Source organism: Gopherus flavomarginatus, chromosome 6, assembly GCF_025201925.1.
Source record: "Gopherus flavomarginatus isolate rGopFla2 chromosome 6, rGopFla2.mat.asm, whole genome shotgun sequence".
In the NCBI taxonomy this organism is placed as follows: Eukaryota; Metazoa; Chordata; order Testudines; family Testudinidae; genus Gopherus; species Gopherus flavomarginatus.
The window spans coordinates 5438311-5451648 of record NC_066622.1 but is presented as its reverse complement, the minus strand read 5'-3'; the positions used below and the strand labels follow the sequence as shown (position 1 = coordinate 5451648).

Below are 13338 nucleotides of genomic sequence, written 5' to 3'. Positions count from 1 at the left end.
AACAGGGACCACAAAACTCCAAAGAGTTTCCTATTTTGTGCAGCCATGTTGTCATGGTATATTTCCCCAATCTGACCCTCAGAGTCCAAAAAATTGGGGTACCAGCATGAATTCCTCTAAGCTTAATTACCAGCTTAGATCTGATACACTGCCACCACCCAAAAATATATAGTGTTTTGGGGCACTCTGGTGCCCCAAAAATCTTCCTTGGGGACCCCAAGACCCAAATTCCTTGAGTCTTACAACAAAGAGGAATAAATCATTTCCCCCCTCCTTCTCCTTTCTTCCTCCCAGATCTTTCCCGCCCTGGGTACACTAGGAGATCACCGTGATTCAAACTCCTTGAATCACAACACAGAGAAATCAGGTTTTTTTCCCCCTTCTCTCTCCTTCCCAGGCGTTCTCTCCTTGGGCTATCCTGGAGAGAGAGAGAGATTCAAGCTCCGTGAATCTAAAACAAAGGGATTCCACTCTTCTCCCCTCCCTTCTCCTTCCCTGTTAAGTACAGACTCAATTCCCTTGAGACTCAACAAGGGGAAAAAAATCAAGCAGGTCTTAAAAAGCAAAACTTTTAATAAAAAGAAAGAAAAAAAGTAAAAGTTGTCTCTGTAATTTAGATGGTAAAAAGTACAGGGTCTTTCAGCTTATAGACACTAGAAAGAAGCCTCCCCCAGCAAAAATACAATTTAAAATACTTCCAGCAAGCTACAAATTTGCAAATACAGAAAACAATTAAAAGACTATAACCGCCTTTCCTACTCAATACTCACTATTCTGAATATATAAGAGACTGTAGCAGGGAGATTGGCAAGAAACCTGGTTGCACGTCTTGTCCCTTCCAGGACCCAGAGAGAACAAAGCAAAACCCAAAAACCACAAACAAAGGCTTCCCTCCACCAAGATTTGAAAGTATCTTGTTTCCTGATTGGTCCTCTGGTCAGGTGTTTTTGGTTCCCTGTTTGTTAACCCTTTACAGGTAAAAGAGACATTTACCTTTAACTATCTGTTTATGACACATGTTTCTTGGCTCTGTGGTTATGGCACTTACTGAGATGGGGAGACTCAGATGAGCGTTCTAACCCTCTTCCCTTCTCCCCCAAATATACTTCATCCTGGACCTGAGAAACCTTCCTAATGGAAGATTCATCAAACCTGATATGCCCCCTCAAAAAATTCACAAACAGCTCTCTATATAAAGTTATTAGGAGTCACAAGAGGCATTATTATAGATGGTCTGGCTAGTTCCGTCATTCAAGGCAGGGAGTTAGCTATTCAAAGAAATGCTTATTATCAACTGCGATGCATTTCTTTTTAGATGCAGAGCACATCACCAGTAAAGGATGATCTTCCCTAGTCTTTATTCAATTGAATATTTCCTTAAGTATGTTGCTGCCTACAGGTTATAGCCACAAAAGCAAAGAGGAATGTAGCTAACTCTAGCAGACTGTTTGTCTAGGTTCTTCCATTATACTTCTTTTGACTTCTTTGATGAACACTATCAAAAACAGTTCCAAATACTTTGTATCTCAAGACAGAGAGACATACAGTAAACAACTATGTTCTCCACTGGTGAAAGGACTTTAAGTTCTCATCTCAAGACAGATGAAATAATATAGCAAATACTGAAGGGAAAGGCATTTGTACCCAGACATTTTTTATTTTAAAGTTACTGAAGGAATTAAATCAATACTGATCCCACTGTTTCTTGCCAACCGTACTTTTTTAATTAAACACTAAACACAAGACAACCATTCAGACCAGAAATCACATGCGTCCAATTTATGTTCAAGTCATCATCATCAAAAAAACCAAACCTTTGAAATCCATAAAGCCTATTTTGTCCAGGCTCACTTTGTAACACTAACTTTCAAACGAGAAAAAAATAGCACAGCTCTTACTAGCAAGGTCTGAGTAAAGTCCAACTTCTTCCCTTCAAGCTGATACACACAGTTAAACTAGTCAACATGTGCAGTACTGCCAGCCCCATACATTCAAACACCATGAGATTATCATAGAAAAGAGATTATACCACTAATGGATTTGAAGTTCATTTATTTGTCTTCTGGTGTTTGAGCCCTGAGAGTTCACGTCTTCAATTTTTTCTCTTCCACCATGAAGGCAAGAAATTTACTATTTTTTAAAGTGAAAGCTGAGAGTCTCATGTAATCACATGACTCCAGGAGCTGAGGCTTTAAGAAAAGCACTAAATATCCAGAGAATTGGCAACCCTGCATGTGTTCGTATTGCTTTCTATCTATGGACTGTAACAGCAACTTGTTCCATCTTGTCTTAAATTAGATTATGAGCTCTTCTTGGTATAGATTGTCTTTTTATGTACTTTGACACCACCCAGCATAATAGGGACCTGATTCTAAATGGAGAATCCAGCTACTCGCCCTTCTCAAATAATAAAAATAATACATGTGATAGAGTTTCTACCTGTGGGTCCCTGGGATCCTGGTTTGAGCTTCGGGTGAATCTATACACAAGAGTCACAGTGCCAATTATCAGGACTAAGTCTGTCCTTAGAGCCTCATGCCGCAAGAGGCTGAGTGCGTGGTTCGAGACATTCAGTGTGCTTAAAACCTATTGAAGTTCATGGGATTTGAGGTTTCTCTCACCTTTAATGGTATATATAAAGTTTCTGTAAAATAACTCAAGATTTCAGGGTGCTTCCGTAGCAAAGGGTGACAGTGCTGTCTAAATAGCAACAGCAGGTGGCTACTAGAACAATTGGGCTCAGTTCACAGCTCTACCAGTGACTTACCCTGTGACCATTGTCAAGTCATTTAAGCACACTATGAGAGAACCCTGAATGCTTTACAGTCAACATGACATTATGCCATGCTGCCTATAAGAAATCAACCAGTTAATGATGCTTAGAGGTCAGAGCAACTCATGTGACACCTACATAATTCTATTAAAATACTGTACGTGGTTTCATATTCACTTTTAAAACTGCACATTGTAACACTGGCAAACGAGGTGCCAGCTTATGCCAAGGTCCCCATGCCTCAATGTGGATACTGACAAACACACAGCTGGAAAGAGTCTGGCTCACTCGAGTATAAGGATTGTTAAAACAGGTATTAGAATTATAAAAATGTGCTCATTGGTTAGACTCGATTGAATGCTTTGTAAGCTGCTGCCTGCATTAATCTCACTTATGACATCTGTATCCCATGTTACAAGGTAATAGCTGAGCATTTGCATTGTAACCTCCTTAGCTGTGTGAATCACCAGAGCGGAAAGGGGCATGAATTAGTGTGAAATGCTGGCTTCCAATAGAAGGCATTAGGTCCTGCCCAACACAGAAGACCCATTCCTGAACATCAGAGGACAAAAGACATTGTTGATTGCTCTCCCCCCTAGGTGCCCCCAGCCCCATGAAGAGGAGAGGTGCAAGTGAATTCATCCCATCAGCTAAGTTTGCAAGGTGAAACTGAAGAGGGGAAGGAATAAAAAAGCCCCTGAATAGTATTGTGACTTTTGGTGAAAGGGATCAGCTCTCAGAGAAACAAGCTTACCTGCGTAGCCAAATAGACCGGAGTACCCCAGGTGACTGTCTGTGACCACTTTAAGGCTGTTATGGCGTGTGAGGGATTTACACTTGATAATTGGTTGGTGAAATCTACGTGTAGAACTCACCACCAGTTTAATGTTTATGCCCTGCTTTTTAACAGTCTACCCTGAGGTTGGTACACATGCTTTTGAGCCACTAACGGACAGCTTGACACATGTTTTATTCCATCTCTCTCCCTGATCCTGCCTGTGTCAGATCTGTGGGGCAGGAGACACAGCTTCACAACCTTTAGTCAGGGCCTAATTCCTAATGGAGTATCTGGCTGCTAGCGTAGTATAAGTATCACCAGGCAGACAACAAGGCTACGTTAAAACCACTGCTCTAAATGCATGAGGGGCAAATATCCCTCTTTTGGGATAGAATCAGGGGCAGCCGACTGCCTGGGTGCCAGACTTGGGGTGTGCTGGGCTCCGACTGCTATTTTTGTTGTTAGCGACAAAAGGGAAAATGGAAAGTTGGAAGTAACAGGTTTCCGGTATTCCATATGCGGATTCGTTTGTCACCAACCTCCTAGAATGTTCTGGAGCTTTGTAGAAACTTGTAAAACCTTCCAGACTTTGAGAACTACATTTTCCTTGAGCCTCCTAGGATGTTGTCAGCCAAGCCCTCCCAGGTATATAAGGCAAAAGAGCATCACCAGTCAGTCAGTGAGATATAAGAACGAAGCGAAGAGAGAGCCCAGCTGATGTATTATGAACCTTGTTTTATTGTGTAATTGTGAAAGTGTACTTGTGTTTTAAGACTTGAAGAGTATGAATAGCTGCTAATAAAGGACATATTTAATGAGACTCCAGAGATATCTATAGAACCCCTATCTATGTAACAGTATAAAAGAAATACCATTACTCCTTGGCATGAATAAATACAGATTAAGAGATCCTAGCATGCAAATGTATGGTCTTATAAGACAGAGATAAATCATGCATTTAAATCATGTAAAGTCGTGAAACGGGCTACAAATGCAATAAAAAAATAAGGTATTCAGAAGTTTAACATATGGAGCAGGGGGTGCTGACGATGCTCCTTGTTTGAAATGCCATTGAGTCTAGGGTCGGCCCTGGTCCCAACCTTGCACTTGGATCAACCCTGGCAAATCCATGTGTAGCCCTGCTGAGCTCAACAATGCTGTGCTGTGGGCCATCTGACACAGTTCCCATTACAGGCCCTCCATTTGTAAGTTCCCCTTTTGCACAGATCAGGTGGTTGGATATTTGCCTTATTGGAGGGCAGAAATCAAACTCGCACAGGGAAATGTAAAGGATGGCTTGAGGCTGCTTGAAAAATGATGGGTCTGTAATACAGTCTGTAGAATAACTTGCTATCCAGAAATGTCTTAATTAAAGCAGATGCTAACCTTCACTGTCACGACCCAAAGTATCCAGGGTGACGTGTTTTTCTAGGCCCATCTCTCCTGATGTTTTTTCAGGACACAGTTCTGATGTCCTTTCATACATCAAGCAAAACAATTTGACTAAAGCACTCTATGGGTCAACTGACTAACAGCATTGAGCAGGGCTTAAATTCTCAGAGTGTTTCCTGGGGGCCCCTACAATCCCCCTGCGCCCAGCATGCTATAAAAGCTCCACCGGGGTTGAAAATATTTACTGGCACTCCGCTCTGGCCAGCTCCAGCCGAATTTCCCTCTCACTGAGGCAAAAGCAAGGCAGTCCATCAAGAGCTTTGACTTCGTATCATAGATCTATGTAATGTTTGCAAGGCATAGTCAAAAGATTAAAAAGTCAAGGCAAATGTGACTCGTGACAGACTGACAGAAGTGGCCTTGCCCCGGCCCTGTATGCTGACCAGTCAGCTGACCTATGGAGTGCTGATGACGACTTGGGAATTGGAATGCACAATTCCCACTAGAAATTAGGCAGACCGGATGCCCAATTGTCCTTTGCAGCTTTGGACATCTCAGCCACATATAATAAAGATGCTCATATATAATGATTATCTGAACTCATAAATCCTGTACTTTATTTTAAAGATCTCAGGTTCACTAAGTATTTTAATGTCCAAATGCCCATTGTCTCGTCCAAAACACCTAGTGATCATTTTTCAGAACATTACAGCGCAGGCAGATTAAAGTCACAAATACATACCCGTTCTGATTTACATTGCAGGGTTTTCTGTCACTAATTAACAGGCTGTAAAAATACCGATTACTACACCATCGATGGAACCCCATCAGTGACAATGTTGGGAGGTGGACTTACATGCTGAGCACTTTTGAAAATCTGGCCTTATGATTTATGTAAATGACGCAGTCACTCCCTGATAAAAACAGCACCTGCTTACACTAGGGGAGTATCTCCACTAGGCTTTTTTTTTTTTTTTTTTTTTTTCCCAAAAATGGCCCCACTGTTGTCACCATATGAGTGTAGAAAGGGCTCCAGGCAGCCAGGTGCTGTCTATATCTTGTTCAGATCAGGAAGGTACTTAGCACCTTCTCTACAGTAGGGCTCTTAGGGTACATCTACACTTGCCGCGGATCGGCGGGTAGCGATCGATCTATCGGGGATCGATTTATCGCGTGTAGTGTAGACATGATAAATCAATCCCCAATCGCTCTCCCGTCGACTGCTGAACTCCAGCAGTGCGAGAGGCGGAAGCAAAGTCAACAGGGGAGCGGCGGCCGTCGATCCAGCGCCACAAGGACACAAAGTAAGTGATTTGGAGTCGATCTAAGATACATCGACTTCAGCTATGCTATTCTTGTAGCTGAAGTTGCGTATCTTAGATTGATTCCCCCCCATCCCTCCAGTGTACATCAGGCCTTGCTGGGGAAGCTGAACTGGTGGGAAAACTCAGAAATAAGCCTAGTGTAGACAAGGCCAACATGACACTTGATTTTCCAAACTTGAGTTTACTACACAGACTTTAAAAACAACAAAAACAATAGAAATGTGATGACCAAGGCAACTATAGCACTCTGGGCTCCTAAACCTGCGGAAATGTCACTATTTGGGTGTAGATATTAAAAATGATACTTGGATTCATACTTTTTTTATAGTTAGAACTATGAAAATGTCAAGAAGTTACGTCACATTTGAGGGTGAACATTTGCATGTGCTGTTGCAAAGGGCAGAGAAAAAGCAGAAATCCATCAAGGCTTGGCTAACATCAAGAAGCACTTTAAAAAAACCTTGTATTTACAAATAATTCTGTCTACAATCATGCTATATATTTTTGTGTATATACACATGCCCCATATATAGGGCATGTGTCTATATCTATATCTAGAGAGAATTCTGCTTTCCCTTGCCTCCTAACTTGTTTGTTATTAGCAGAAACACAGGTATGACAGCCATTTCTCAGCTGAAGTTGCAATGCTCTGTTTCTGACATCACAACTGGCTGCTGAGGCTTGCAATGAGAGAAATAAGCAGCAGAAACGGATGAATCGTTTAAGAAACAAATATCCTCTTTTCATGCAAATGTTTCTAACAACAAAGGGAAAAAAGAATAGCAGACAGAATTGCTTTTAGATAAGTCTTTCCAACATTTTGACACTAACTCAAAAAAATATGAAATATATAAAATCCAGACAGTGAAACTCTAATTGTCTTACTACACAAATAATTATAGATCTGTAAATGTTATCTGTTATAATGTTGGTGTTCTGTATTTGCAGTAATATCCACCTCCATTGCTTAAAGACTCATTTCTCATCTTTGTTTTATTGGACTTAAATCAATTTAGTCTCTAAATCCCTTGAATCCAGAATTTTGCTTGAAATGAGATTACAAAGCAGCACTGATGATGCACACGAGAAACATAAATAAAAATATATTACACACAGACTTGCATGGTTATCCAGAGAAATCAGCCCTTTTTAAAATGCTTCCTTTTAGAGCATTCTCTCTTTAGATGTTTGGTGGTGATCAAAAGATGATACTGGAAAACAGAGAGAAGCCATGCATCAGTACACTTTGGGTAAGTTTCTCCTGCATCAGTCTGCTAACACCCTACTTTTCAAGATCCTTAGAAAAGACTGGCATGTAAGCTGAATTTTGCCCAGCTGTGTGATGTTTTTTTGATGTGGACATAGTTTCACGGTTGTGACTCTAAACCCATTCCACCGATGACCTAGATCTACAAAAATTTGTGCTTACTTCTCCAGTGGTGATGGGTCTGTCGGTTTGCTAGCCCTTCCAAAAGCTCTGTTGCAATCAGTATTTACAATAAATATAGTTATTGATTATCATGAGTTAGCCTATGAGCCATTCTCTCTAGGACAGGGGTCTCAAACATGCAGCCGGAGTTACTTCCTGTGGCCGCCAAGCTCCCCTCCCCAGCCGTGAGCCGCATCCCCACTCCTCTGCCTACCTCCAGGCGCTTCCCGCTGCCAAACAGCTGTTTGGCAGCACTTAGCGCTTTCCAGGAGGGAGTGGGGGAGGAGTGGGGAGCACTCAGGGGAGGAGGCAGGGCAGGGATTTGGGGAAGGGATTGGAATAGGGGCAGGGAGGGGGTGGAGTTGGGGTGGGGACTTTGGGGAAGGGGTTGGGGTGGGGGCAGGGAAGGGGTGGGAAGAGGTGAGGCAGGGGCAAGTCCTCATGGAAGGGGTGGAGTGGGGGCGGAGCCAGGGGCGGAGGGGGGGGGGGCTTTTGTACCTTTATATGAAAAGGTGTCAGTGATGCAGCCCTTGAGCCAATGTACTGGTCCTGATGTGGCCCTCCTGATGATTTGAATTTGAGATCCCTGCTCTAAGGGCTTAACTGACAGATGTGAAAATGTGTGACTGCAAACTGTGAGACTGCACTATGTTTAAAATTTGGTCGTCTGAACTTTTGACTGCCTTACCTCACACGGTAAAACAGAGAGGCCTGTTTCTAAACATCAAGTGTGTTTAATTCCCTCTGTCTGCCGTAAGCTCAAGACAAGGTCATCCCAGTAAATAAACATAACACTTGGTGTTTCTATAGCACTGTCCATGCTGAAGGATTCCCAAAGCTCTTTATGAAGAGATAGACTGGACTGACTTCCTCTTTCAGTACATTATTCATTTCTTTATCATCTTTGCTGTAATAATCCAACCCCTTCCCCAGAATGCAGACGCTTCTGAGATGAAACATGGCAGCTGCTTAATATCCCACATTAACACACACAACCACTCAGAGCAGGAAGTGAAGAACACCATTTCTGCTAAGAAAAATCATATGCACAAATGCAATTTCTAACTCGAGTGGGACATAGTTAGGAGGAAAGGGAGTTTGGTATCTTTTTTTGCTTCTTTATGATGTATACAGAACTTTTCCCCATCTCAGTATTTTTCCTACTACTTTTTCACGTTGTCACTCCTTGTAACTAGAAAACTAGTGGATGATGACATCGCAAGAGAGGAACCAATGACAAGGGGAGTGATCTGCTAGTCAGACTGCTTAAAATTCTATTTTCGGAATATTTCTTTAAATAAAAACACACCTACTTGGCTAGTCTGAGCAACATTTTGGGAGAAAAGGATGTTTGTGGCTAAGATTCCAAGTGCCTGTTCAGTTCAATGGTGAGAAAGCACAGCACGCGCTTTTGAGACATCTGATTTAGCAAAGCCAGGAAAGAACAGACTTAACGTTTCCTAACATTGCTAAGGTGTAAAAAAAAAAAAAAAAACCACACAATCAGGAAAAAGCTGAGTTTTGTGGCTGCTGAGAAAAAGTTTAGGCCTTCTTTATACGTCATAAAGGAGTAAAAAGGCGGCACCAGAAAATTCTTTAAATTTTCTTTTGAAATCTTTAAAAAAAAAACAAAAAACTTTCAAGTTCAATTTATTGCCTTACAATTCCGCTATCAAATCTCCAACACACAACACTGGATAGGCTTCCTTATAGGTTCTGACTATAAAGACTGGAAAAAATCATCACTACCAACGTGAGCCGCTTTGATGAATTCCTCTGTGGTCAGCACTTTTTGCATAAAACAAAAATCACTCACACGCCATTTAACATCCAAAATGAAACAGCTGTAAATCCAGCAATTAGTGCTGTAATTTGACTGTTCTGATCAAGTGCACCAAAGGCTGCGTAGCCGCTGTGGAATTTGAGAGCTGCCACAGAATCTGCAGGAGTGCTTGGTTTTTTTAAAAATTTAAGTACTGAACAAATGAACATTCAGAAAAGGGGGAGAAAAAAAAAGAATGCAGATGTACTAGGAGAGCAGGGAGAAAGGACTGCAAGGGGAGATGAAGAGAGGAGGGAAAAGATTGGGGGAGAAAAAAGGCAAACCGGGAGAAGCTGAAAAATGGGTCATCTGAAAGGTTTTTTAAATCTTCCACACTCTTTTAGATATCAGATACTGAACAGCACTTTTAGTTTCACAAACATCTATTTAGAATGAACGGTTATTTCCCAGCCCTTCTAACATGGTAGCAAAATAGTTACAGTTTGCCCACTCTCTCTCAAAGCATAAAGCTCCCTTAATCCAGTGTGCTTCAATGGAGTCAAGAGATGTCTCTCTAGAACACTCATAGGCTGGCAAGCATACAGGGTTCGAGGCAAAGAGCTCCACACCCTTGTTTTGCATGTCACCCACGCCACAGGAGCTTGCTGTCATATGTTAGTGCTGGCTCGTTTGCCCTACAGAATGAAGTCCACTATTTAGGCACGGCACAAATACAGCACTGAAAGCAGCAGTGCAGCTTTCCACTCACTGTCCAAAGAACCTCATGGACTGAGGAACCACCTCGCAATGCTGGCCTAGAAAATGGGCCTCCCAAGTTGGTCCTTGCTTGGGATCTTTACTGAGACAGCCAAGAAAGGGGGGCAGGTTTTCCGATGTGGACACTTGTCTAGAAGGAACTAGACTAAGAGCCCCAACTCATTTCCCACAGACCCTAGACAGCCATCTAGGGTGACCAGATGTCACATTTTTAAAGGGACAGACCCATTCTTTGGGACTTTTTCTTATATAGGCACCTATTACTCCCAATCCCTGTCCCGTTTTTTCACAGTTACTATCTGGTCACCCTAGAGCCATCAGAGGAGGGTCATTTTGGTCAATACCACCAGGGAATCTATACGTTTGATAAATAGCTAAGCTACTAATGTTTCCAGTTCACAACTACAATAAGCTTTTAAAATAGGTCGTAATAGCTGAAAGCACCAAAAGCTTCCCATTGTTTATCCCCTGGCTGGCCTAAATTATCAATATAAAAAACGGGGCCAGGAGTGACATTATACCAGGGACACACAACAGCCTATTACATTTAATATCCATTCAGCAACAGAAAACACCCTCACCTTAAAAATTTCACAGGTGCTCAGACCCTGCTAACAAACTGATGCAGGAAGGACTCTCTGACCCTGCCATACAAAATCTGATGTTCAAAGTGCCCCAGAATTGCAGGAGCACTAATGCCTAGCATGGCTGTTACAGACACAAACATACAAGAGCACAGCACCTCTGGAGAATCGTCGCAGAGAATGCCTCCAAGCAGCACAGAGCAATCTGAACACATATTCTTAGAGCACATGCAAATGCTGGGCTCAGAAACACTACATCGAATCTTCAATTTGAATATAAAAGTGCATGAACCAGCAAAATATACCTCTTCAAACGAGAGCAATATGTCCCACTACGTGTTAATCTACACACACACATGTATAAACACACAAACATATATGTATCTGACATCATTTACCAGCCACTCAGCTTTAGGAGAATGTGATTAATCCTACATGACATGCTCTGAACTTTCCCTTCAGACAGTCTCTCCTCCTCCTTCAGACCTACTGGCAATGCGTGTCATTTGACCTGCAGATTTCACTCTGAATAACGATCAGAGAAACAGTGGCCGCTAACCCATGATTTGCCCCCTTTGCACTGCAGCTCAGCCCAGAGACAAATTTGCTAAATGCATAATAAGGTTTTTTTTTAATGGAGAATGGAAAAAAAAACAACACAATTCTCCCTCCCCTCCTATCTGTGCGCAAGGATCTCAGGAGGGGGGGGGGAAACCAGCCAAAATGGGGAGCCAACCAAAAGGGAGGGTGCTAGAAATCCAAAGAACTTTGCAGCTAGGGTGGCAGGGGGAAGCTGGCTGGGACGGTGGGAGCTACCCCAGCCCAGCCCCTATTTCCTTCCCCCTGCCTTGCTGTCTCTCTCCCATTTCCAGGTCTCCTTCCCATCTTCCCTTGTCCATTGCTACTCATTTCTTTAGCTTGCTGCGAGCGGGAACATGTGCCCGCAGCCGCCTGTCCTGTGTTTACACTTTGGGGAAGTCTCTGCCTCCACCCTCCCACTCCAGCGTGGCTGAGGGAGGCGATCCAGGCTGTGCCCCCCAGAGACAGAAGGGCTTCGGCGCATACACCCAGACCACGGCGCCTTCAGCATGGCCCGGAGTCCACCAGGAATCGGAAGACACAACCGCACTCGGCCCGCCAGGATCGCAGCTAGCTGATGAGCACCAAGCCCACCACCAGGCACGTCCCTCCCTCCCCAAGCCCTGGGGAAACGAGGGGACTGCGCCCGCGGCAGGGGCTTCTCCAGCAAACGCCTCGCCCGCTCCAGACTTCTCGGGGCACTTGGCAGTCAGCTGCAGCCCCCAGCCCCTCTGCCATGCGCAGCCAGCCCCGGCCCGCTCCTCCGACTTACCCATTCCAGCACCCGCAGGAAAGCCAGCGGCTCCTTCACCGCCCGGAAAGTGCCCGTGGAGGCGAGCTAAGGGGAGAGCAAACACAAGACGGGATCATGGAGCAGAGCGAGCCCCAGCCCCGGCCCGGGCCCCTGCCCCTGCCCCAAGCCCCCTCGCCCCGTACCTGGTTCACCGCCTCCATCGCTGCTCCGCCGCCTCCGCCCGCGACCCCCAAAGTTCACTGCCCTCCCCGGCTAGCGCGTCAAAGCGCCCAGGCGCCGCTGCGCGCAGGGGCCGCTTGGAGACGCGGTGCCTGCGCCGCTGCGCGCCCGGACAAGCCACCCAGGAGCCGGGGCTGGAGCTGGGCGCTGCGCTGCCTCCACACAGACACGCCGGGCTGTGGCACACGCGAGCCCAGAGCGCTGGGCGGAGGCAGGGGAGGGGCTGGCCGGGCGCCTCTGCCCCGCCTTCCCGGGCATGTGCGCGCTGCCCGCGCCCCTGGGCGCACGGCGCTGGAGAGGCCCTGGCGCGTCCCGGGGCCAGCGCGGGGGGCTGGTGGGGAGGCGAGCAGCTAAGGGCTGGGGGCGGCTCTGAACGGCGTGGGGGAGGAGCAGATAGAAGCAGGGGGACCCAGAAGGTGAAATGGGAGGGTCAGGGAGTGAGGAGCAGAGACTGGGGGAGCAGGGGGGACCGAGGAGCTGAGATGGGGTGGAAGAAGCAGGGGGACCCAGGAGGTGAATTGGGAAGTCAGGGAGTGAGGAGCAGAGACTGGGAGAGCAGGGGGGACCGAGGAGCTGAGATGGGGTGTAAGAAGCAGGGGGACCCAGAAGGTGAAATGGGAGGGTCAGGGAATGAGGAGCAGAGATTGGGGAAGCAGGGGGACTCGGGAGCTGAGGGGGGGAGCAGAGGGACGTGAGAGCTGACATGGGGTGTAAGAAGCAGGGGGACCCAGGAGGTGAATTGGGGGGTCAGGGAGTGAGGAGCAGAGATTGGGGAAGCAGGGGGACCTGGGAGCTGAGATGAGGGGGTAAGAAGCAGGGTGACCTAAGAGGTGAATTGGGAAGTCAGGGAGTGAGGAGCAGAGACTGGGGGAGCAGGGGGGACCGAGGAGCTGAGATGGGGTGTAAGAAGCAGGGGGACCCAGGAGGTGAATTGGGGGGTCAGGGAGTAAGGAGCAGAGATTGGGG

At 45.4% G+C, this 13338-nt stretch overlaps 1 protein-coding gene across 2 annotated transcripts in view; it reads right to left on the bottom strand.

Annotated features, from left to right (window-relative positions):
• Window positions 1-12529, bottom strand: part of SYNPR (synaptoporin) — a 182341-nt gene extending 169812 nt beyond the window's left edge. Inside the window, exons 1-2 of one of the 2 annotated variants that reach the window (XM_050957535.1) lie at window positions 12336-12529; window positions 12172-12237 (exon numbers count right to left, since the gene is read on the bottom strand). In XM_050957535.1, coding sequence (XP_050813492.1) covers window positions 12172-12237; window positions 12336-12353 — 84 coding nt within the window. In that variant the 5' untranslated portion in view covers window positions 12354-12529. The remainder of the gene's footprint in view (window positions 1-12171; window positions 12238-12335) is intronic. The other variant, XM_050957533.1, reaches the window with a different exon arrangement.
• Between the last annotated feature and the right edge of the window lie 809 nt (window positions 12530-13338).